This window comes from Cervus canadensis, chromosome 17 (assembly GCF_019320065.1).
Source record: "Cervus canadensis isolate Bull #8, Minnesota chromosome 17, ASM1932006v1, whole genome shotgun sequence".
Classification (NCBI taxonomy): Eukaryota; Metazoa; Chordata; class Mammalia; order Artiodactyla; family Cervidae; genus Cervus; species Cervus canadensis.
Genome location: NC_057402.1, coordinates 25,655,072 through 25,682,563, shown reverse-complemented (window position 1 = coordinate 25,682,563; position 27,492 = coordinate 25,655,072). Strand labels below are relative to the sequence as shown.

At 36.5% G+C, this 27,492-nt stretch overlaps 1 protein-coding gene across 3 annotated transcripts in view; it reads left to right on the top strand.

Moving 5' to 3' along the window:
• Positions 1-27,492, top strand: part of AKAP6 (A-kinase anchoring protein 6) — a 486,105-nt gene that overhangs the window by 416,703 nt on the left and 41,910 nt on the right. For all 3 annotated transcript variants that reach the window (XM_043489943.1, XM_043489944.1, XM_043489945.1), the window contains exon 12: positions 15,098-15,313. In XM_043489943.1, coding sequence (XP_043345878.1) covers positions 15,098-15,313 — 216 coding nt within the window. The remainder of the gene's footprint in view (positions 1-15,097; positions 15,314-27,492) is intronic.

The window sequence follows — 27,492 nt, the reverse complement described above, 5'->3', positions numbered from 1 at the left end:
TATTTTACAAGAATATGAAGAATATTTCAGAATTAATTCTTTACACAATTTTTTTTATTGCTCAACCTCAATTTTTTTATACCATAGTTTTTTATTGAAAAAAGTTATTCTTAGTACTGACTATTGGATTGTCTTCTAATTTTATAGAAAAAGTACATTTTTGGTATATTCCGCAAACAATTGCATGTCTGAAAATGTATTTTTCTTGACCTCACATACAAACAATAGCTTGGCTGAATTAAAAAGTTTGTTATGGGTTGTGTAATCTTTTGCCATCAAAACTGCTAATGATTCTTTTGGCATTTGTGGTGGTAAAGGTGAAGTCTAATTTTTGTGGCCACATAGTAACTTCATTTTTCACTTGTATGTGATAGAGTGTTATCTCTTCATTTCTTCTTCTGAGAGCTTGGTGAGTCCTACTTGATTTTGAAAAGTTAAACTCTGCTTTAGATCAGGAAAGTTTTCCTGCTATTTGATTATTGTTTCTTTGTATGTTTGGTGGTTTCCCTTGTGGCTCAGCTGGTAAAGAATCCACCTGCAATGTGGGAGACCTGGGTTTGATCTCTGGATTGGGAAGATCCCTGGAGAAGGGAAAGGCTTACCCACTCCAGTATTCTGGCCTGGAGAATTCCATGGACTGTATAGTCCATGGGGTTGTAAAGAGTCAAACACTCACTTTCACTTTCACTTTGGTGGTTTAGTCGCCAAGTCGTGTCCCGCTCTTGGCGACCCCATAGACTGTAGCCCATCAGTCTCCTCTGTCCATGGGATATACCAAACAAGAATACTGGAATAGATTGCCATTTCCTTCTCCGGGGATCTTCCTGACCCAGGGTGCCATTTCCTTCTCTGGGGATCTTCCTGACCCAGGGATTGAACCCAGGTCTCCTGCATCATAGGCAGATTCTTTACCAACTGAGCCACCAGGGAAGCTTTATATGTTTAATTCCCTCCTTTTTGATGTCCTGTTCTGTATATACTGGTGAGCCTACATTGACACATCATAAACCTAGAGTCAAGAGTTTATGTTACAGTTGTGTTGTACATTCTGTGGGTCTGGCCATTATACATATGGCATGTCCATCAACATCCTGAGTAATTTATCTGCCTTAAAAATCCTCTGTATTCTGCCTATTCATTCCTCATCCCCCACTCCCCACCCCAACCTCCGGAAACCCTTGGTCTTTTCATTGCTCATACTTTTGCCTTTTCCAAAATATATAGTTCTATCATAGTATGTAGCCCTTTCAGATTAGCGTCTATCACTTAGTGATATGCATTTAAGATTTCTCCATGTCTTTTCATGGCTTAATAAGTCATTTCTTTTTAGCACTGAATAAGATTCTATTGTCTGGAGGTACCACAGTTTATTAATTAATTCATCTACTGAATTACATCTTGGTTGTTTCCAAATTTCTGTAATTATAAATAAAGCTGTTACAAACATCCATGTGCAGTTTATTGTGGGAATAAAACTTTTCAACTCCTTTGGGTAACTACCAAGGTGTGTGATTGCTGGATCATATGGTAAGAGTGTAATCATATGGTAACAAGTTTTGTAAGAAACTCCGAAAATGTCTCCCAAGGTGTTGGTACCATTTTGCACTCATACCAGCAGTGAATGAGAGCTCCTGTTTCTCCATAACCTCATCAGCATTTGGTATTGTGTATTCCAAACTTTGGGCATTCTAATAGGTGCATGAGGATATTTCATTGTTGTTTTAAGTGTATAAAGTTGTTGAGAATAGGAACTTTTAAAACATTTTTTATTGAAGTATAGCTGATTTACAATGCTAGTTTCGGGTATACAACAAAGGGATTCAGTTGTAGATAGATAGTTTCTCTTATAGTTTATTATGAAATACTAAGTATCATTCCCTGGGCCATACTGTGGCTCCTCATTGGTTATTTATTTTATATATAATAGTCTGTATCTGTTAATCCCAAACTCCTAATTTATCCCTCCCCCTTTGGTAGCTATAAGATTGTTTTCTGTCTGTGAGTCTGTTTCTGTTTAGTAAATAAGTTCATTTTTATCATTTTTATAGATTCTACATATAAGTGATATCATATGATATTTGTCTTTCTCTTTCTGGCTTTCTTCACTTAGTATGATAATTTCTATGTCCATCCAGGAGTAGGAACTGTCTTGAAGTTTTTGTTTTTTTGCATGCCCTTCACAGTAACACAGACATTGCTTTAGGGTTGCTAGATACTAAAGAAGTACTTAGCGGATTGTAGAACTTCATCATAAGATGGTATTTGAGGTCATTTGGCTAGCTCAACCTCCTTTTTCCAAAGAGGAAAAAACCAAGTCTCTGATAAATTAAACTATTCACCCAAGACCACACAACCAGAGCCAGATGGCAGCCCATATCTCTTAAATTCTAATCCAGGCCATAGTCCAATAATACCAAATGGATGATTTTATGAGTCAATCAGTGATGCCTTTGTAATGTTCACATCTTAATTTTTCCTCTATAAAATAGAGTAAACCTATATCATTCAATGAATAGAAATTAAAAATGATCATCACAATGAACATTGTGATTTGCAGGAAATGTAGAAACACTAATACTATGAAGTACTGTTTTAAACAGTATTACAAATAAGTATGACAACAAACCAAGGCTCTTCTGGTGTTGGAACTCAGAGACTAACCATCTTGACCTGCAACATCTTCTCATTTCCAGGGGCTTTACTCTCAGGAGTTCAACTCAGTATAGAGTTTGCTATCAATTTTTCCCTTTTGTTTGTGTTTTACCTCCATATGAGGAGCTTAAGGAGCCTTGCACACATTAACTCATGAATCCTCCCCAAACCTCTCTAAGATAAGAGTGGAGGCATAAATCATTATTCCTATCTGGCACAAAGATGGCCTAACATCTCTTTTAATTTTCCTGACACTCCGAATTGTTGATTAAATCCTGACTTATACCCTATACATTTAAAATATAATATTTTCTTCCCCAAGAAGAAAGTTTTTCTTCTTTTTCATTTTAATGTCATCTAGGTAAGTAAAATCAGGTAGATAGGTCTGATGTTAGAAGCTCATTTGAGAAGCACAGGATAATAGGCTCCTCCTATTATCCTGTGCTGGCTCCTCCTTGTCCTATGCTCTTCTCTTTTTCTAAAAAATGTCCCTCTTTATTGCTGCTCAGTCATGACAGGAGAAATGTCCTCTAGAGCCTGGAGAGATGTTTGAAAACCAATTCACTTCTTTATCTGTCAGCCAGGACTACCAGCAACAGAACCAATGGATCCATTCAACTATGTCACCCTAACTGTCTATAATATAAACTCTGGTATAACAGACTTCACAGTTTTACAAAAGCAACACTGGAAGTTAAATTTACAGTCTTGTGTACTTTGCTTAGGCATGTGGTTCTTACTATGAAAATATTTGGAGTTAGACTTTGAAGATGTTAGAACATGACCAAGACATGAGAAGAATCTTGAGACTAAGTAAGGATGATTTGTGCAAATGATTGCAACCACCCACTTGTCCAGTTAAAGCCATTGCCCACAGTGCAGGCCAGTGAAGAGGAAAATGAGTAAGAATGATACAGACTAAATGAAACTAATATTCTATCATCCCTAAAAGTTTATCAGCAAAGATGAGAGTCCTCATGCAACTGAATAGAGATATTCAATGTTTTATTATTATTATTATTTTTTTTTTTTTTAGTGGAGTGCAGTTTATTACACCGGCGGGCCCAAGGCAGAGTCTCCTCTTAGCCAAGGGCCCCGACTAGCATTTGTGAAAATCTTTTATACCCCATGTGTCCAAAACCCACTACCCCAATTCCCTTGAGACTTACATAAACAAAGGAAGGGTAAATACAACTACAATAACCCCCTCATTCACGTGTTATGTGTTCAAACAGTCAATAATCAATAAGCCCGCAGTTACATTCCAAATAGTTAATAACTGATAAGCCTGTGCTTACATTCTGATAGATAGTGTCCGGAGGCAGGGGTGATTAGTGTCTGTTCTTCAAGATTCCCCCGCCCAGAGGGGGTTCTTATCCTTCCATTGTCATTCCCACAGGCGCTAAGCACAGAGTTCAGAGTCCACTGGAGAGGTGGCCGCGCACGATCAGCACAGACAGGCCTGAGATGGAGTCCAGGCCCTATGAATTCCTTCTTCATTCCCCCCTCTTGATGCTCTTAGTTTCCATAACAAGCATCATTTATTGAGATATATTGTACCTTAGCCCTCCTGCCACCCACATGAGAGAATGCTATCAACCTCTGGGTTACAAAATTCACAAGGCATTGTAGGAAGCAGGGTCCACAAAGCAGTATGATCAAGATATTATTTTTTAAAGGACCACCATATGAAATTTTTCCTGTCTCAGAACAAAGTTATATAATAATCAGATACAAGAAGATGGTAAACACTAAAGGATCATTGCATTTTAGAGATGGGGTATTGAGGGCACATAAAAGTTCTATCATTTACTGAAGATCACATAACTAGTTATTGTATAAGAAGAATGTAAGTTGTTCCTTTCCCCCCTCAATCCAAGTTGCCTCTCAAATGTTCCACTAAAACACATTTATGCTTAGATCACTTGTGTTCTACGTTGCTGACAGATGAAGGAGATTAATGAGAAAACTATTCTCCAATGTATTTAATCTTGTTTGGGGGAGCAAGCAGCAGAAGGATGTGGTGTCTTTTCTCAGAAAAAAGAAAACATATTCTTCTAAAAGGAAAATTAGCTTTGTTCAAGAAACTGCTCTCAAAAATTTCTCCTGGACCTCTGCTTTGTTTGAGCTGTGGGAGTGTTTAAAGAATGAAGTTCTTATTACATTTCCTTCCCATAAGGTTGTGGAATATTGCTTTGAGCTAAGTAATCATTATAGCAATTTACCAGTTGGCTAATATTTAGTCAGCATCTCTCTACTACTTCATGTAACAGTTGAAGAGTGTTTTGCCATTATGTATTAGTTAAACTTCTAAACGACCCTGAGAGTGCGGTTAGTATTACTGCACATCTGGGAATACTGAAAGCCGGTGAAAAAGGAGTCAAGTTGCCCTGGGCTTCCTCCACAAATGCAAAAGAAAGAGCTAAGAAGCAAATTCCCAATGGTCCAAACCCACAGGAAAGTGTCCTATTTATTTTAGGTGCTATGAAAATAAAATCAGAAATATGAAGTTTATAGAGCTGGCTATACCTCAGCCTCTTCCAGGTCAGGAAGGTATAAATGAAAAAACAGAAAGGTCTTTCTAATGTTGACTTTTGTCCCTAGTATCATTTTCCTTTTTTTTAGTGGTGTTATTCCCCATAGCCTAACTTTCTTCCTGCACTCTTGCTGGGTCCCCAGAGTTCTGGAATTCATTTACTTCCTATCTGTAGGATTCTTGAATAGCAGTAATACTTCCCTAAAATACCAGTTCCTAGCTGTTATATTTCAAGTAACACTGAGCTTTGTGATGAGTTCCAGGAGTGGCTTCATAGGAAATACAAGTAAGTTAGCCAGAGATAAGTCTGAAAAAAATAGGATTTGGTGGAGAAGATGGTTGAGGAATAGTCAACTGTGTATGGATAAGAGCATTAGAAAAGTATCACACAGCAGAGTTGACTGATTTGTGAAATTAATTAGTCCAATGATCTGTCTTCTCTATGTTCCACATTATCCCTGGGAATTCCGTATGTGTCATCCTCGCTCCTGTGTTCTCTGGCTTTCCTTCTGAATGGTACTTCATTCTCCAGGTGTGGTTTTTTATGATGATTCTTCTTTCACCTGAACTCACAGATGAGTTCAGATAGTTGGGATCCATAAATAACCCAGAGAAGAAAATCGCCTTCGTCTGTTCTCCAGACGAAGAGAGTATTACTTTAAAATACTTCCCATGGAATCAGTAAAAGATAAAAAGCACAGTAGGCATTGTAAAAAGATTTCAAAATATAATAATGTAAAAATAAATGGCAATTAACGCCTTATCTACTTATGAAAAGAGTGACTGTAGGATTTTCAGAAAAGGTATTTATAGTATAATGGCTAAGTTGCATTTATATCCAGCACCCCTTCCCTCTTATTGCTAAAAGTTACCTTTCTATAATTGCAAACTAGTTTAGCATCTTAACAATAATGGACATGTTTTAGGAGATTATTGCCAAAAGTGCATTCTTTATTCCAGAGGGACTCTGTAATAGATACCAGCATTTTAGTAATGACACAAGCAATCCGTAAGCTATTACCATTTTCTTTAGAGTAACTTAATCTTCATATTGTGCTATATGTCTGGAATTTTAATAGTATTTTTAATTTAGAAAAGGAAGTATATAACATACTACTAATTACATGTGGATATGAACTAAGCACATGACCACTGAGCTTGATTCTTAAAAACAAACATATTTAAAAGTACTTAACATAGTGTAGGGTAAGTCACAAAGAAATTAAAGAATGCCACACAGGGCTAGCAACAGCTTTCATGGAATAACACAGAATCTTCATTTTTAGAATGCTTATTAAGTTTGGTCCACAGTTAAGAAGTAGCTAAGAGGAATAGAAATACTCCTTTCCAAATAGAATTAATATTTTTTAAACAGATGAATGTATAAAACATTAAAACATAAATATGAGTATGTTAAAAGAATGGTTTTTCCTTCGATGACACCATTCATCAAAGGGTGTCTAAGAATTTTTAGTAGTAATAGTCATGGTAGCCCTTAATGATTCATCTTGATTGGTGAGGATTCTAGATTACAAGAACAAGATCTTTTTCTAGGTCAAAGGTCAGGCTAATTAGGCCATGGTGGTAAAGATGGCATTTCACTTATCTGCAGCCTAGATGAACAGAGGGGAGATGGTTTTTCTTACAAATGAAAGTGTTCACTGAGAATACTTTGATTTTAAATGGCTAAAAGAAATCATTTAGTGTTAGAATCTAGACTTATACTGTCATGTACAATTTTAAAACTATTTTGGCACACATCCCAGACCCTCTTCAAGAAGCCAATAGAGATGTGCTTGGTGAATCAATTCAGGGGGCTTTAATGCTATTTTTAAAATCTAGCTTTTACATTAAATAAACCAGTTTGTTATTTTGCAAGAAGTTATAATCTACTTAAAACTGTCATTCTCTGTTTCTGACTTGCAATTAGATGGTATTTCCAAAATGTCAGACCTAGATTCTGCTTCTACCGTCATCATAATAAAATGTGACAGCCAAGATATTATATCAATACCTTTTCCATAATTAGCAATAAGGACCTTGCCAAGGGTTAACTAGAAAAGTTTCACAAATGTTTTTCTACAAATGGTCCTGAAGGCAGTATTATGCTTTTAAAATCTGCTAATGTAGCAAAGACGCATGACAACCAGGAGACAAATCTATGAGTAAAACTGTTTGGAGAGAATAGTTTTGTAGTGTATGATGTATGGTATGTAAATGAGCTTATTAGGACTCTCATCTATTTTATTATTGGTGACCAATTTAATAGAGGCATTTAAAAAACAATATTTCTGCCTGACTCCTAGAAATGAAGAAGATACATTGATATAATTGAGAGCAAATGATTGCATGTCGTGCCATTTAATCATGTCATTTTTCAATTGCTATTTTTTGCACTTCACTGCATGCTTATAGAATATTTAGCTTCAGTATAGATCAAGTCCCAGAGTTTGCAACTGAGCTGAGTTCCTGTATTGGCTGGTGTCTTTTAAGTTCGAAATCAGTTAAAATATGAAGATGTCTTTTGTCCATATTTTCTTTAAAATATTCAAGTCATCATTCACACCTCACTTGGGTGTTTTAATTTTTTTTTCTGTTTTGAAGAATTACTCCTTTACAATTGTAGGTTGGAAATTCTTATTTGCAGCATACATTATACAGTAGGTATAGTTAAGCACATAATTGTCTCAAGAATGGAGCTGTCAGGACCAAAATATCTCCTGACCCCTTGCTGGAAACTTTGCTAATCATTTGCCTAATGAATGTTTCTCACTTTTGTTAAATCTCTTCTTTATTATTTATATAATTTACATCTTTCTCAGAAAAGAGATTAGCTCCCACTGTCTGCTAAAATATGAGGTTCTTGAGGGCAGAACATTTTGACTATGTTTTGTTCACTGATGTATCTCAACCGCTGAGAACAGTGTCCATTATAATATGTGTTTATTAAATATTTGTTCAATGAATTAATTCATATTTTTCCACCTCTGCTATCTTAACTTCCCTAGGCTTAAGAATTGCATAGTTTACTAATTCTTACTGTATTTGCAGGGTTAGGAATGGGTATAAGATAAACCCCTGACAGGTATATGAACCAAGTTGTTGGTCCTCTCATCGACAGTAAGTTTATGGCTGCAACAACTTCTGATTAGGACTCAGGGGCAGAGATGGTCTGAAAATGTCAAAATTTTGCAAGCTTCTTCAGCTCTCTTATGAAAGGCAGGGTGGCATAGTTTCATGGATTGGCTCTTGATTCAGGTTGCATGTGTTAAAATCCTTTGCTCCTTATTAACTGTGTCATCACTGGTCAGATACTTAACCTCTTCGTGTCTCCATCATCTCATTTATAAAATAGGTAAATGACAGTAATGTATGTCTCAGACCCTCTTCAAGAAGCCGATATCATTCATGTGATCTCAGAGTGCTATTCTGAGAATTAAATGAGTTGATACATAAGAAATACCTAAGAAAATGCATAGCATACAGAAATATACAAAAGATTTGTCATTAGTATTGGAGATTAGTGAAGAATAACTAAGAAAATACTACTAAGAGGAGAACTCTAGCAATTATCTACTTTAGCTGGTAATGATCTTTCTCATCTTCAAAGTCAGTGCCCATAATTTAGTATGTATATCAACTCCGTGTTACTTTTGGGTCACAGCCTCACTGTTCACAAGGTACATTTGCCTCACTTACCTCATTTAAAAACCTACAATAACTTGATGGGTTCAGTTCAGTTCAGCTCAGTTGCTCAGTCGTGTCCTACTCTTTGCGACCCCATGAATCGCAGCACGCCAGGCCTCCCTGTCCATCACCAACTCCTGGAGTTTACCCAAACTCATACCCATCGAGTCGGTGATGCCATCCAGCCATCTCATCCTCTGTCGCCCCCTTCTCCTCCTGCCCCCAATCCCTCACTTACCTCATTTAAAAACCTACAATAACTTGATGGGTTAGGTCTTAACAAAAACCTTTGTGTTGCATTGATATCTCTTATTGTGAGTGGCCAAGAGTCTTCTCTTTACAGCGAGTTTACAAGCCCTTAAGATCAGGTACCACATCATATTATTGGCCTCTTATCCACCAGTACCAATCCTGTAATGAAAAGTATGGTGTTTGACACATGACAACCAATAGTTGTTTGTTGCTATGAGAAGTATCATTCATGTCATCTTTCCCAACCTTGCCTCCAAATGATGATTCCAAACCAACAAGCCAAAAGCATCTTGTGGAGAATCATAGAGGTAGCATCATAGCCTCTCATTTTTCCCATCCGCTATACATTCTTCTCATATGTTGGCTATAGGCATTAACATTATGGGATGCCTTGTACCTGCCAAACAGTCATCAAGGTTTTGATTACTATGTAAACTCTCTCAGAACAAAACTCCTATTTAATTTAGCGCAATGCCAAACATGTTAGTCACTAGTTGGTAAATTACTTACTTGAAAAAAGTAACCCAAAGGTATAAAATCCCCCAATATACTATTAAAACAATCAGCATTCTTAATTATATTAAAATTCTGGAGATCATCAAGCAAATATGAATAATATAAAGTTATCACTGGCTGAAAAGATATATTCATTGATTGATTCATTAATTTTTTTAGCCATTCAATAACAATTTAAAAAATAATTGATTTATTATTTCAGTTAATAAAACTACACCACCATCACATTTGGCTCCATAATATCAGTAGTTTCAGCTATCAAAGAAACTCATAGAGCAGGTCAGGAGAGGAGAAAACCCCCAGATAAACCAAAACACCCCTTTGTATCACCATTAGTGGATTGAAAATCATATTGCTAGTTTGTAAGTGTAAAACAAATACCTTCAATCTGTCGACAGCTCTCTTGTAACACGTCCAAGAAGATATGTTTAAAGTGTTGGTGAACTGTAAAGGAAAAAACAACTTAGGAACTTTGATTTTTGCTTTTATGTACTTCTCAACTTTTATAGCAAATCGACTTTTAAAGTAAGATGAAGAAACTGAGTAGAAATGTAAAATAAGCAAATAAAGTAGGTCATTAGAGACTTAAAAGTAGCACACCAAACTGTATTCCAACAATCAGATTCTGAAGTGATACTAAGACAATGACCTCCATACTAACAAAGGTAGCTCTTTAGGAAAAAAATGACTAAAGATTACCAAATAATAATGATAACTAAATACAAAAGCGTTTGGAATCTTTTTCTCTTAGACATGTTGATTATTCTCCTTCTTTATATTTATATTCTCTTTCCCACTTCTTCCCTTTCTACTTTTCTGAGAAGGCAATATGATTATGCTTAGGAACCAACGTGATCTCATTGGATATCAAGGACAGTGCTTCAAAACTGGCGATAAAGAAAAATCTTCCAAATTTTTCTTTTTGTAAATTAAAATAGTAAATTTTAGTTTAAGTATAGTTGATTTACAATATTGCATTAATCTGCTGTATAGCAAAGTGATTCAGTTATATATTTATGTATATACATACGTAGGTATATATACATATATACATCTTTTAAAATATTCTTTTTAAAATATTCTTTTCCATTATGGTTTAACATAGGATACTGAATATAGTTCTCTGTGCTATATAGTAGAACTTTGTTGTTTATCCATTCCATGTATAATAACTTAAATCTGCTAACCATAACCTCCCCATCCATTCCTCCCCTACCCACTCCCCTTGGCAGCCACCAATCTGTTCCCTATGTCCATGAGTCTGTGAGTCTGTTTCATAGATAGGTTCATTTATGTCATATCTTAGATTCCACATATCAGTGAAATAAATATTTCACTTATCTATAAGTGAAACAGACAAATAATTGTATTTGTTTTTCTCTTTCTGACTTACATCACTTAGTATAATAATCTCTGGTTGCATCCATGTTACTGCAAATGGCATTATTTCATTCTTTTTTATGGCTGAATAATATTCCACTGTAGATATGTACGGCATCATTTTGTCCATTCATCTGTCAATGGACATTTAGATGGTTTCCATGTCTTGGCTCTTGTGAGTAGAACTTAGGGCTTTTCTGGTGGGTCAGTGGTAAAGAATCCACTTACAATGCAGGAGAACAGGAGATGTGAGTTCAATCCCTGGGTCAGGAAGATCCCCTAGGGAAGGGAATGGCAACTCACTCCCATATTCCTGCCTGGAGAATCCCATCGACAGGAGACTGACGAGCTACACTCCATAGGACCACAAAGAGTTGGACATGACTGAAGTGACTTAGCACACATCCATGCATGAACCTAGGGATGCATGTATCATTTCGGATTAGAGTTTGTCTGCGTATATGCCCAGGAGTGGTATTTTTGGATCATATGTTAATTTTCTTTTTAGTTTTTTGGTAAACCTCCACACTGTTTTCCACAGTTCCTGCACCAGTTTACATTCCCACCAACAATGTAGGAGGGTTCCCTTTTCCTCATATCTTCTCCAGAATTTATTTTTTAACTTTTTATATTGGAGTATAGTTGATTAACAGTGTTGTATTAGTTTCAGATATACAGCAAAAAGACTTACAGACTTAGAGAACAAACTTATGGTTGCTAGGAAAGAAGGGTGGGAGGAAGGGATAGTTAAGGAGTTTGGGACTGACATGTACACACTGCAATATTTAGAATGGATAACCAACATTGACTTACTATGTAACATAGGGAACTTTGCTCAATATTATGTAACAACCTAAATGGGAGAAAGTTTGAAAAAGAATAGATGCATGTGTATGTATAACAAAACCTTCCAGATTTTCCCATTCTTTACTGCCTTTTCCAGGGGCTCCATTCTCTCTTTTCTCCAACCTGCCTGGTGCTCCCAGTGTCCCAGACTACTTGCTACTGGACCTTCTGTCCTTGTAACCTCAACTACCCAACTTGGACAATCTGGCTCACATCGTTTCCCTGATTTCCTGACTCCTCTGATAGCAACCTGCATAAACTTCTGTTAGCACTTACCTCTGTATCATTCTTGGTTTCACACTTATTTGTTTAGTCCATTTCCAGCAGACTTTTGATTCTTGAGAACGGGAACAGTAACTTGATCTTTTTTGACGCCTCCATGCCTGAAATAGTGCCTAGCAGATGCAAGGTACAATACACATTTGAGGAGGTCTGGAGGCAGGGATGAGTTCGTCTTGTTTCTGAGACTTACTTAGATTGCTTAGCTTGGGTTTCTGTTTAAAAGTGCTTTTCTCTAAAAATGTAAACCAAAAATAGTTATAATAATCATTTTGTTCCTATGTAGTTATATTTAACATTTCTCTATGCATAGTTTATCATAGAAATAATGTGAACTCTACTGATTCTAAGAAACATTGCCAGCAAATGTACTGATTTTATTTAGTATGTATTTGTGATTATAAATAAATATGTATATTTTAATGGTTGACATGGAAACACATTTATGTAAAAGAATGTAATTTTATCAATTATATCTCTTAGATGTAAAAAGGTACTGAAAAATATGTTTCCATGTAAAATTCTCAGTGTTCCTCTCCTCTTTAAAGTAGTGTTATTTCTGAAGTGTGTCTAGAGGGTAAATTATTAATCTAGAATATACACTGAGTTCTTTGGATATTTAAATTTTTTTAATTTGCAAAATTATGGAGACATAAAAATCTGATAGTGAGTGTCAACAATTTTTAAAAACACCTAGCACATGGTTAAAACCTATCAACTGACTGGGGTTCAGATGTGGATACTTAAATACTGGATATGTTCTGCTGCTGCTGCTGCTAAGTCACTTCAGTCATGTCTGACTCTGTGCGACCCCATAAACTAGATTCATATTAAAAGTTATGGCTAATCAGCTTTATGAACATTTCCCCTGGCCACCTCACATGTCCTATTTCAGAACTTTGAAAACACCTGTGAGATGAATAAAGCCCGTTTGGACTGCTTTGTAAATATCACCTCATGTGGCCGTGCTGACTAACACCACACATACCTTTACTGCCATCCCTGGCAAATTCTCATTCAGCTAAGAAACATCAGGATTCTTTGTTGGCTGGAGAAATGCAGTTATTATTTTAGGCAACTTAAAATAGAAGTTTGCAAGATCCAGTTTGGCAGCATGGAACATCTCTTTTGATTTTCTAGCCCTGCTCCCCACCCTTTTAACAAATTAATGACAAACACAAACAAAAGTAAAATATTCTATATATATATATTCATAGAACTCTTTTGAAGCAGTCCCAGTTGGTTATATTATTATGTCATCTTGAAGTGTTGAACTTTGGGTGTAAAATTGACAGATATTAAGTCGACTTAATAGTTTGACTTGCTCAACAGTTCTAGAGCAAGAGACCAAATTGAAGCTTATGTGTGTGTGTGTGAGAGAGAGTGAAATAGAGGGAAAGAGAGAAAGCACGTAAAAGAGAAAGTCAGCAGAATTGGAGGAGGAGATGGAAACAATGCCTGTTGCCTTGGTAAACTCTTTAAGTTTTATCTTTGATTGTGTAGGAGTTTCTCTCCATTCAGCATTGAACTAATGAATAGTGTCAGTAAAGAAATTTGTCAGACCTGGTGGTTCAATCAGGAGTTATATAAGGAAAATAGTAATGAACCCTAGGAAAATAAATAAGGCTAAGTTCAAGAAACATAACTGAAAATGCTGTACTGGTATAAATTGAATAATAAAATTCCTAGTCATATTTTGCTATAAATAGAGGTGTGGGAATTTGTCATTCTCCTTATTTAAAATTCAGAAATATTAAAGGTACAGGGTTCTCTCATTACAGAAATAATAGAATTCCAGCTATTACTGAGTGAGGGTCGTTTAAATGGCTATAGCATGTATTATATCAATAAATGGAACATCTGTATGAAACGTCCACCTGCTGATCTACTACCACTGTGCACATTTCAGTGAACCGCACTTAATCATTTTAAGACTTCTTCTAATGAAGCCTTATCTAGATTAACATTTTAAGCACAAATACTTTCAGGCATTAAAACTCTAGCACTAAATTAAATTGCATTGTCTTGTTTACCCTTGTTGATTAATAAGCAATCTGTTAACTGTTAGAAAAGTCCAATTGTAGCAGTAGAGGGAGATTAGTAATTCAGTGATGTTTGTGGATATAATCATCATTTCTCCTGAAGGCTTTGAATTAGAATATCACTTACACACTATCCGTAGGCAAAGAAAAGATACAATATTTTAAGACGTGTGTGCCCACTATTTTGCTTGAATCATTCAGCTTAGGGTCACTGCAGCAATACAAATGCTTCTGGGGGCAAAATGTTATTTTGATGCATGCATATCCTTCTTAAATAGTGTGAATGTCTATTAAGAGAAACAGAGCAACTAACAAATAATGCAGTAATCATCCTGTATCCTAATTTCTGTTTTCAAAATATTATTTCTTTGTTAATCAAGTTTCAGAAGAGAAATGTTGCTTACCATATTTTTTTCAAATAATAGCTGTTATATATCATTTTTTTTACAATCTTATTTAACTTATTTCTAGTCAGTAGAAAAGTAAACTTTTGGCTGCAGAGATTCTAGGAGAAAACTTGGAAATATCCCATTTTCTTTTGGAGGATTTTTCTGTCTTTTGTGTTTTCTATGGCCTTGAAGCAAAGCATGGCAATCTGTTTGGCATTTATATGACCTAAATGATTTGTTTCATTAAGTTAATCACCTAGGTATCAAAGAGGGACCCAACATTTTAGATGTAGAAATGTTTAAAAAAGGGGGGGAGAGGAGGAGAAGAATGAGATGAAGCAAAAATCACTTGGGTAGAAGATATGCAATCCAAAAGTAACTCCAGAGGCCTTCTTGTCCTGTTTATTCATGGTTAAGCATATCCCTACAATTTAAAATTATGATGTAAGAGAATGTTGTATGTTTAAGGGAACTCTGTCCTGTAAATGCTCATGGATCGGTCCCTCTTTGCATTGCAGTCCCTCTGTCGTGAAATCAAACAGCGACGTCGCGGAGTGGCCTCCATCCTGCGTTTATGCCAACATCTTCTGGATGACCGGGAGACCTGCAACCTGAATGCAGACCACCAGCCCATGCAGCTGATCATTGTAAATCTTGAAAGAAGGTGGGAAGCCATCGTCATGCAAGCTGTCCAGTGGCAAACACGGCTGCAAAAGAAGATGGGAAAGGAATCTGTGAGTGATAGTTTCTTTTTTAAATCATGATGCTCTCTCATTTTTCTCAGAAAAACATTCTTTCAGGACTTGGAAAATGTGTTCCTCTTAACAGTGATTTTGCTAACTAAAGGAATAGTTATCTCCAACCTCTAAAAGAAACTCCATTTATCATAACACAGAGATTCATTTGCCTACTACTAAGATGAATTTTAGTTTCACTGTCTTTTAGAGAAATCATATGGAGACTACACTTAACTTTACCAAACTAAGCCATTAATTCTTTCAATCATTCCTTCACCAACAACATCACTAATCACGCAATACACCATGAAGGTTTTGCTAGGAGATGGCTTACCACTCTCAGAGCTTATAGAGCTATGTGTATGCTCTACAGACAAGGCAATGAAGTAAAGTATGCCACTTGCCTTTTCTTTCCATGATAGGAATTCACACTGTCCCTGTGTAAAACAGTCTCCATTGTTCCTGCTTCGAGCGCCTTCAAATAGAGATGCGTTGCTGAGAACTAGCAAGTTTCCTCTGAGAGTTTTAATGCAGTGCTCAAGGTAGAGGTGTGGACTGCTTTTAAGAATTTTCCAAATTGACTGTAAATTCAGGCTGTTGCTAGATGAAAGAAAAACATATAGCTAGAATTGTTTTATTATAATATAGAATACACACTTATTGAGAAAACCTTCATATCCTTAAGGGAAAGGATTTATAGATGAAAAGATTGCATTCCCCAAAGGACCTTGAAGTTAGTGTCTGTTAGTTCAAGGCCTAATTCTCATGTTTGACTTACATAAGTGAAATAGACACATACATACATATATAGATACAATGGAAATTTTTTCTTGTGTATTTATATCATCAGTTCTATGTTTTAAGACAGTCCAAGATTCAAAATTGAAAAATCAAATATAACGTTGCCACTGAAAAACAGTCTTCTCCTATGAATTTTAATTTTAACAAAGCCTTAATATTTGCTGTCTGATGTGTTTGGCATTGGGAACTGGGAACAGAGGGGGCAGTGAATCAGTAAGCTTTCTCACTCTTTTTGCAGCTGTAGTTATGTTGAGTCTAGGGGATGATTTTATCCTCAATAGTTCACTTCAATTGTTTTATGCTGAAGTTGCTAAATTTCTTAAGACGTCCAAGTTATTATCAGCAATCAGATTCTATATAATTGGATGTCTTTTCTTAAAATGACCTGTTTGTTGTGAAGCTATTTAGTTGGAGTCCTTTCTTTTCTTTCTTCCTTTTTTTTCCTCCTATGTTTGAAAGTGTAGAAGAGGTTATTTTTTACCTATAGTTTGAAACATCTAAGCATAGTAGTGACCATAATAAAGTTTACATAAAAACCAATTGCACTTGGAGAAGCTCTAACATTTTAGAAGCATTCAGGTTGCTTTGGAGGAGACAGAACTGTGTTTCTCTGGAGATTTACTTGAAATCATATGATCAGGGATGCAGGAGTGGACCTCTGCAGACTAGCTGTGGACATTTTTATCCTACTTATGTGGTAAAGGTAAGCTTTAGCTTTGAAATATTGGCTACTTCTGAGAGGCTCAAGCTACTACAGAGAGGTAGATAAACATTACAGGTGGACCAAGTGCCATCCAACCAGTAGGTTGGATGCTGGATGTGTAGGTTTTCTGGAATGCTGAGGTAGCAAATAAGGTCCTCTGTGCTAAACAAGTTGACAGTCCCTCGAGAAAGGGAGAGAAGAGTAGCAAGCAGCACTAATGTCAACAATGCAGTGAATACCATGTACCTAAAAATGTTGGAACTATTTCTAACATCTGATCTCTGTTGGTTGGGTAAAGAGTCCAGGTTGCTTTGTTAAGCAAACAAGTATTTCACCCATGTGGAGGCTGCCTTTAAAGAGACTCAGGAGCCTCTAAGTGGTCTGTTTGCTTTTCCATCCTGTGTCCCTGCCGCTATGACATCCTCTTCTGTGCACAGGAACATTCAGTGCTGTTTTTCCAGGGTCTGGGACATACCCACATGTAGTAGATTTTAATAGACATTTGCTAAATGAATGAACACACTTTTTATTTCATAATTTTGTTTCATTCTGGCATTTGGTCTAGAGTTACTATATTAATTCTCAGTGTTCATATTCTCAAAAACTGGCTTTGAGTTTTATGTTCCTATTTGAGTATTTCACTTTCATGAGATCACCAAGCAGATGACTTTTAACCTTTCTTCTTGAAGGTAGGGTCAGTGTTTCCAGGTTCTAAGATATGATGTGTAGTCCCCCATGGTATACTCTCTTTTCTTCAAGTTATTTCTGAAGGAAATTCTCCATGAGGTATTCAATGAAGTCATTCTGAGGGTGCAGGCTAGGTTCTGGGACTTAGAATTAGAGGCTCTAACTCTGTCTCTGTACTGTAGAATTTTTTTAATCAGTCACTTTGGAAATAGCTTGTATAAGAGATGTCACCTAATCGTCTGTCCAGTATGCCTCATTTTTCATGTCACTTCTATTTGTGTGATGATTTAATTACTGTTGATCTTCTCCACTAGTCTGAAGAAAACAGCCACATTTCAGGTTCTCCTCACCTTTACATTCCTAAAAACCCCAAATAGCATGTAGGATTTAACAGGTACTCTGTAGTATTTGTTAAACAAATGGATTTTTTCTAAGTGATACTCTATAATAATCAGTGTTAGAGATTCAAAGGTAAACAAGACATCTTCCTTTTCCAGAAAATGTGTAGTTAATGCAAATATACAAAGAACAATAATGCTAGGTCTCTGGAGGTAATTACTGGCTTCAAGTTTAGAGTTAATGTTGATAAAATATGGAAAATCTTTCCTTAATATTCAGAAAAATTCAGATAAAAGTAAAAATGTCAATTAAGTAAGTTTCTCTAATTCTCCTAACTAGGTAAATAATGAATCTCTCTCTCTTTTTAACTGGAAGAAAGCAAAAAATCTTTTATTAAATTCTGGGAGTTAAAACAGACAGAACTCAAAAGCATCTTTCTCACTTATCATCGAGATTTGAAATTACATAATTATTTGACCAACTCCACTTCGTTCTTTCTACATTCAAGCTCTTTTCCCAGATTTACTTTGGTTTATTTTGTGTTATCTATAAAAATAATCTCTGTGTATACTTTTTATACTGTAAGAGTAATTTTCGTTTGAATCATATGTTTTTATTTATCATCTCCTCCTTTTTTTCTTTATGAACCAAAAAAGCTTGAATTTTTTTCCTTTGACTTCTTTATATGATTCAGGCTTTACATTTTGGCCAACAGTACAATCTGCCTCTATTACCTTAGAGTATCACATTTCCCAAAATATTGTTCTGAATTTGTGATGTATTTATTATAGAGGACTAAGATTTTTATTATTTGAACAGTTTGAATTTCACTTCCTACAACAGATACAGATTAAAATATGTGAAACAATCCATGAAAACAATAAGAATCCATATCAGTATAAATCCACTCTGAATAATCTATAGTAATTTACAAATCTGCTCAGAATAATCTTTAGCAGAGAGAAGATAACTCCTTCAGTTCAGTCACTCAGTTGTGTCCGACTCTTTGCAACCCCATGGACTACAACATGCCAGGTTTCCCTGTACAACATCAACTCCCAGAGCTTACTCAAACTCAGGTCCATCGAGTTGGTGATGCCATCCAACCATCTCATCCTCTGTTGTCCCCTTCTCCTCTGCCTTCAGTCTTTTCCAGAATCAGGATCTTTTCCAATGAGTTGGTTCTTTGCATCAGGTGGCCAAAGTATTGGAGTTTCAGCTTCAGCATCAGTCCTTCCAATGAATATTCAGGACTGATTTCCTTTAGGATGGACTGGTTAGATCTCCTTGCAGTACAAGAGACTCTCAAGAGTCTTCTCCAACACCACAGTTCAAAAGCATCCATTCTTTGGTGCTCAGCTTTCTTCATAGCCCAACTCTCACATCCATACATGACTACTGGAAAAACCATAGCTCTGACTAGAGAGACCGTGTTGGCAAAGTAATGTTTCTGCTTTTTAGTATGCTGTCTAGGTTAGTCATAACTTTTCTTACAAGGAGCAAGGGTCTTTTAATTTCATGGCTGCAGTCACCATCTGCAGTGATTTTGGAGCCCCCCAAAATAAAGTCTGTCACTGTTTCCATTGTTTCCCTATCTATTTAGCATGAAGTGATGCTGTAAGAGCAATATTGCATAGGAAACTGGGATGTTGGGTCCATGAATCGAGGCAAATTAGAAGTGGTCAAACGAGATGGCAAGAGTGAACATTGGCATTTTAGGAATTGGCAAACTAAAATGGACTGGAATGGGTGAATTTAACTCAGATGACCATTATATCTACTACTGTGGGCAAGAATCCCTTAGAAGAAATGGAGTAGCCATCATAGTCAACAAAAAAGTCCAGAATGCACTACTTGGATGCAGTCTCAAAAATGACAGAATGATCTCTATTCGTTTCCAAGGCAAACCATTCAATATGACAGTAATCCAAGTCTATGCCCTGACCAGTCATGCTGAAGAAGCTGACATTGAATGCTTCTTGAAGACTACAAGAACTTCTAGAACCAACACCCAAAAAAGATGTCCTTTTCATTATAGGGGACTGGAATGCAAAAGTAGGAAGTCAAGAAATACCTCGAGTAACAGGCACATTTGGCCTTGGAGTACAGAATGAAGCAGGGAAAAGGCTAATAGAGTTTTGCCAAGAGAACACACTGGTCATAGCAAACACCCTCTTCCAACAACACAAAAGAAGACTCTACACATGGACATCACCCGATGGTCAATACCGAAATCAGATTGATTATATTCTTTGCAGCCAAAGATGGAGAAGCTCTATACAGTCAGCAAAAACAAGACTGGGAGCTGACTGTGGCTCAGATCATGAACTTATTGCCAATTTCAGACTTAAACTGAAGAAAGTAGAGAAAACCACTAGACCATTCAGGTATAACCTAAATCAAATCCCTTATGATTTATTTTTCCTTTTTAAAAATTTTAAAAAATTTTTTATATTTTTTAACTTATTTATTTGAATTGGAGGCTAATTACTTTACAGTATAGTAGTGGTTTTTGCCATACATTGACATGAATCAGCCATGTGTGTACATGTGTTGCCCATCTTGAACCCCCCCCACCTCCCTACTCATCCCATCCCTCAGGGTCATCTCAGAGCACCAGCCCTGAGCACCCTGCCTCATGCATCGAACCTGGACTGGCAAATCTCTTATGAGTCTACGGTAATCCCTTATGATTATATGGAAATATATTCAAGGGATTATATCTGATAGACAGAGTGCCTGAAGAACTATGGACGGAGGTTTGTGACATTGTACAGGAGTCAGGGATCAAGACCATCTCCAAGAAAAATAAATGCAAAAAGGCAAAATGCCTGTCTGAGGAGGCCTTAGCTGTGAGTAGAGAAGTAAAAGAAAAAGGAAAAAAGGAAAGATATAGCCATTTGAATGAGAGTTCCAAAGAATAGCAAGGAGAGATAAGAAAGCCTTCCTTGGTGATCAATGTAAGAAACAGAGGAAAACAATAGAATGGGAAAGGCTAGAGATCTCTTCAAAAAAATTAGAGACACCAAGGGAACATTTCATGCAAAGATGGGCACAATAAAGGAAAGAATTGGTATGAGCCTAACAGAAGCAGAAGATATTAAAAAGAGGTGGCAAAAATACACAGAAGAACTATACAAAAAAGATCTTCATGACCCAGATAATCCTGATGGTGTGATCACCAACCTAGAGCCAGACATTCTGGAATGTGAAGTCAAGTGGGCCTAGGAAGCATCAGTCTGAGCAAAACTAGTGAAGGTGATGGAATTCCAGTTGAGTTATTTCAAATCCTAAAAGATGATGGCTGTGAAAGCACTGCACTCAGTATGCCAGCAAATTTGGAAATCTCAGCAGTGGCCACAGGACTGGAAAAGGTCACTTTTCATTCCAATCCCAAAGAAAGGTGATGCCAAGGAATGCTCAAACTACCACACAATTGCAGTCATCTCACACGCTAGCAATGTAATGCTCAAAATTCTCCAAGCCAGGCTTCAACAGTACATGAACTATGAAATTCAGATGTTCAGCCTGGATTTATAAAAGGCAGAGGAACCAGAGATCAAATTGCCAACATCTGCTGGATCATCTAAAAAGCAAGAGAGTTCCAGAAAAATATCTATTCCTGCTTTATTGACTATGCCAAAGCCTTTGATTGTGTGGACCACAGCAAATGTGGAAAATTCTGAAAGAGATGGGAATACCAGAACACCTGACCTGCCTCTTGAGAAGCCTGTATGCAGGTTAGGAAGCAGCAGTTAGAACTGAACATAGAAAAATAGACTGGTTCCAAATAGGGAAAGGAGTACATCAAGGCTGTATATTGTCACCCTGCTTGTTTAACTTATATGCAGAGTACATCATGAGAAATGCTGAGCTGGATGAAGCATAAGCTGTAGTCAAGATTGCCAGGAGAAATATCAATAACCTCTGATATGCAGATGATACCACCCTTATGGCAGAAAGCAAAAAAGAACTAAAGAGCCTCTTGATGAAAGTGAAAGAGGAAAGTGAAAATGTTGGCTTAAAGCTCAACATTCAGAAAACTAAGATCATGGCATCTGGTCCCATCACTTCATTGCAGATAGATAGGGAAACAGTGGAAACAGTGAGAGACTTTATTTTGGGGGGCTCCAAAATCACTGCAGATGGTGACTGCAGCCATGAAATTAAAAGATGCTTGCTCCTTGGGGGAAAAGTTATGACTAACCTAGACAGCATACTAAAAAGCAGAAACATTACTTTGCCAACAAGGTCCCTCTAGTCAGAGCTATGGTTTTTCCAGTAGTCATGTATGGATGTGAGAGTTGGGCTATGAAGAAAGCTGAGCACCAAAGAATGGATGCTTTTGAACTGTGGTGTTGGAGAAGACTCTTGAGAGTCTCTTGTACTGCAAGGAGATCTAACCAGTCCATCCTAAAGGAAATCAGTCCTGAATATTCATTGGAAGGACTGATGCTGAAGCTGAAACTCCAATACTTTGGCCACCTGATGCAAAGAACCAACTCATTGGAAAAGATCCTGATTCTGGAAAAGACTGAAGGCAGAGGAGAAGGGGACAACAGAGGATGAGATGGTTGGATGGCATCATCAACTCAATCGACAGGAGTTTGAGTAAACTCCAGGAGTTGGTGATGGACAGGGAGGCCTGGAATGCTGCAGTTCATGGGACCACAAAGTGTTGGACATGACTAAGTAACTGAACTGAACTGATGCAACTGGATTTCATGACCTTAGTTTTCTGAATTTTCAGTTTTAGGCCAACTTTTTCACTCTCATTTTCATCAAGAAGCTCTTTAGTTTTTCTTTGCTTTCTGCCGTAAGGGTGGTGTCATCTGCATATCTGAGGTTACTAATATTTCTCCAGGCAATCTTGATTCCAGCTTGTGCTTCATCCTTGATTACTCCTTGATGGAAGCCATAGACCTTCTTCCTCTAAAAAGATATAGGCAGTCTTCCACTTCTAACCAGGATAGAGTAAAAGATCAAGTACCCTTATACCTGAAATAATTTAAAAACTGGACAGAAATCACAATTTCAAGTCCTTGAATACCAGGCAGTGAAGAGATGTGAAATGATTGAAGTGATACTGTGGTTACTCAAATTTCTGCCTAGAGAGTATTTCCAGGTCGCTGTGTACAAAGAAGAAATCCTTGCAGAGTCTAGCATTCTCCCTGGATTGAGAAGACAGGTCTGGGAGTCCAATGAGGACAGGGCAGCTACAGTTGCTATAGGCATATAACAGACAGGAGAGAACTGCACAGAGAGATGGCTCTAGAGCTATGCAGAGCAATCCTCTTAAGTCTTCAGAGAGGTAGTCCTCTGAACAAAGTAGAGGGAACAATCCCTGAAGCTCACACACAGCTGGGAATAGTTCCTTTTCCTATCAGTCACAGTAGAAACCCTTATCATTCACAGGGCCTGTGACAGAGTACTAAGAACAGTTTTGTATTTGTAATGTAAATTAGACTAAATGCTGTGTGTGTGTGTGTGTGTGTGCACGCAGACGCTCAGTTTCTTCCTACTCTTTGTGACCCCATGGAGTGTAGCCTACTAGGCTCCTCTTCCCCAGTAAGAATACTGGAGTAGGATGCCATTTTCTCCTCCAGGGGATCTTCCTGACCCAGTGATCAAACCTGCATCTTCTGCATTGGCAGGTGGATTTTTTTTTTTTTTAACCACTGAGATACTTGGGAAGTCTTGCCCAAAAAGCTTTAAAACAAAACCTGAAAAGATCAAACTGTTTAAAGGTAATTTAAATATATCTCAGTATAACATTCAAGAATACTTATTGGCATCTGAGTATCCAGCATCCAGTAAGGTAGAATTTGCAGTATCTGCCATCCAGTTAAAAGCTACCAGCATACATGTTTATTCCTATGGCTATTTCATGTTGATGTATGGCAGAAATCAAACCAATATTGTAAAGCAATTATCCTTCAATTATAAAATAAATAAGTTCTTTTTAAAAAGCTACCAGCATACAAAGAAGAAGTAAAATACATTTGATAATGAGGAGAAAAATTCAATCAATAGAAGCAGATCCAGAAATGACAAATTATAGAATTAATAAATAACATTAAAAGTTATTTTACTTGCATTCCATATGTTCAAGGAGCTAGAAAATATATTGAGCTTATTAAGTAGAGACATTGAAAATATCTGTCTAAAATCAAACTTTGACAGATAAAAACTATAATACCTGAGATGAAAAATACACTGGATAGTATTAGCAACCAATTAGACATTGCACAAGCAACAATTCATAAATCTGAAAACATAACAATAGAAACTGTCAGAAATGAAAGACAGGAAAAAAGCCAAAAAAATAGCATAAATGAGCTGTGAGATAACTTCAGGAAGGTTAGTGTATATCTAATTGGAATCATTAAATTCAAAAAAATTGAAATCATTTCAAGCATCTTCTCTGATCACAATGTGGTAAGATAGATGTCAACTATAGGGAAAAAAAACTATTAAAAATACAAACATATGGAGGCTAAACAACATGCTTCTGAATAACCATCAAATCATGGAAGAAATCAAAGGAAATCAAAATATGCATAAAAACAAATGAAAATGAAAACACGACAACCCAAACCTATGGGATTCAGTAAAAGCAATGCTAAGCAGAAGGTTCATAGCAATACAAGCTTACCTCAAGAAACAAGAGAAAAATAAAATAAATAACCTAACTTTGCCCGTAAAGCAACTAGAAAAAGAAGAAATGAAGAACCCCAGGGTGTGTAGAAGGAAAAAAAAATCATGAAAATTAGGGCAGAAATAAATGAAAAAGAAGCACAGCCAACTATAGCAAAAATACACAAAATTAAAAGCTGGTTCTTTGAGAAGATAGATAAAATAGACAAACCATTAGCCAGATTCATCAAGAGAAAAGGGGAGAAGAATCAAATCAACAAAATTAGAAATTAAAATGAGAAATCACAACAGACAACACAGAAATACAAAGGATCATAAGAGACAACTATCAGCAACTACATGCCAATGAAATGGACAACTTGCGAAAAATGGACGGATTCTTAGAAAATTATAACCTTCCAAAACTGAACCAGGATGAAATAGGAAATCTTAACAGACTCATCACAAGCACAGAAATCAAAACTGTAATTAAAAAATCTTCCAGCAAACAAAAGCCCAGGACCAGAAGGCTTCACAGGTGAACTCTACCAAAAATTTAGAGACAAGCTAACACCTATCCTACTCAAACTGTTCCAGAAAATTGCAGAGAAAGGTAAACTCCCAAACTCATTCTATGAGGCCACGATCACCCTAATACCAAACCAGAAAAAGATGCCACCAAAAAGAAAACAGACCAATGTCACTGATGAACATAGATGCAAAAATTCTCAACAAAATTCTAGCAAACAGAATCCAACAGCATACATCATGACCAAGTGGGCTTTATCCCAGGGATGCAAGGATTCTTCAGTATTCACAAATCAATCAATGTGATACACCACATTAACAAATTGAAAGATAGAAACCATATGATTATCTCAATAGATGCAGAGAAAGACTTTGAGAAAATTCAACACCCATTTATGATAAAAACTCTCCAGAAAGCAGGCATAGAAGGAACATACCTCAACATAATAAAAGCTATATATGATAAACCTACAGCAAACATTATCCTCAATGGTGAAAAATTGAAAGCATTTCCCCTAAAGTCAGGAACAAGACAAGGGTGTGCATTCTCACCACCACTTTTCAACATAGTTTTGGACATTTTAGCCACAACAGTCAGAGAAGAAAAAGAAATAAAAGGCATCCAGATTGGAAAAGAAGAAGTAAAACTCTCACTGTTTGCAGATGACATGATCCTCTACATAGAAAACCCTAAAGACACCACCAGAAAATTACTAGAGCTAATCAATGAATATAGTAAAGTTGCAGGATATAAAATTAATACACAGAAATCCCTTGCATTCCTATACACTAACAATGAGAAAACAGAAAGAGAAATTAAAGAAACAATCCCACTCACCATTGTGACAAAAAGAATAAAATACTTAGGAATAAATCTACCTAAAGAAACAAAAGACCTGTATATAGAAAACTATAAAACACTGATGAAAGAAATCAAAGGTGACACAAATAGATGGAAAAATATACCATGTTCATGGATTGGAAGAATCAATATAGTAAAAATGAGTATACTATCCAAAGCAATCTATAGATTCAATGCAAACTTTATCAGGCTACCAATGGTATTTTTCACAGAACTAGAAGAAATAATTTCACAATTTGTATGGAATTACAAAAAAAACCTCGAATAGCCAAAGCAGTCTTGAGAAAGAAGAAAGCAACTGAAGGAATCAACCTGCCTGACTTCAGACTATACTACAAAGCTACAGTCATCAAGACAGTATGGTACTGGCACAAAGACAGAAATATAGATCAATGGAACAAAATAGAAAGCCCAGAGATAAATCCACACACCTATGGACACCTTATCTTTGACAAAGGAGGCAAGAATATATAATGGAGAAAAGACAATCTCTTTAACAAGTTGTTCTGGGAATACTGGTCAACCACCTGTAGAAGAATGAAACTAAAACACTTCCTAACACCATACACACAGATAAACTCAAATTGGATTAAAGATCTAAATGTAAGACCAGAAACTATAAAACTCCTAAAGGAAAACATAGGCAAAACACTCTCTGACATAAATCACAGCGGGATCCTCCATGACCCACCTCCCAGAGTAATGGAAATAAAAGAAAAAATAAACAAATGGGACCTAATTATATTTAAAAGTTTTTGCACAATGAAAGAAACTATAAGCAAGGTGAAAAGACAGCCTTCAGAATGGGAGAAAATAATAGCAAATGAGGCAGCTGACAAAGAATCTCAAAAGTATACAAGCAGCTCATGCAGTGCAATACCAGAAAAATAAATGACCCAATCAAAAAATGGGCCAAAGAACTAAAAAGACATTTCTTCAAAGAAGGCATACAGATGGCTAACAAACACATGAAAAGATGCTCAACATCACTCATTATCAGAGAAATGCAAATCAAAACCACAAATAGGTACCATATCATGCCAGTCAGAATGGCTGCTATCAAGAAGTTTAGAAACAGTAAATGCTGGAGAGGGTGTGGAGAAAAGGGAACCCTCTTACACTGTTGGTGGGAATGCAAACTAGCACAGCCACTGTGAAGAACAGTGTGGAGGTTCCTTAAAAAACTGGAAATAGAACTGCCGTATGACCCAGCAACCCCACTGCTGGGCATACACACCAAGGAAAGCAGAATTGAAAGAGACGTGTACCCCCAACATTCTTCACAGCACTGTTTACAATATCTAGGACATGGAAGTAACCTAGATGTCCATTGGCAGATGAATGGATAAGAAAGTTATGGTACATATACACAATAGAATATTACTCAGCTATTAAAAAGAACCCACTTGAATCAGTTCTAATGAGGTGGATGAAACTGGAGCCTATTATACAGAGTGAAGTAAATCAGAAAGAAAGACACCAATATAGTATATTAATGCATATATATGGAATTTAGAAAGATGGTAACAATGACCCTATATGCGAGACAGCAAAAGAGAAACAGATATAAAGAACAGACTTTTAGACTCTGAGGGAGAAGGCGAGGGTGGGATGATTTGA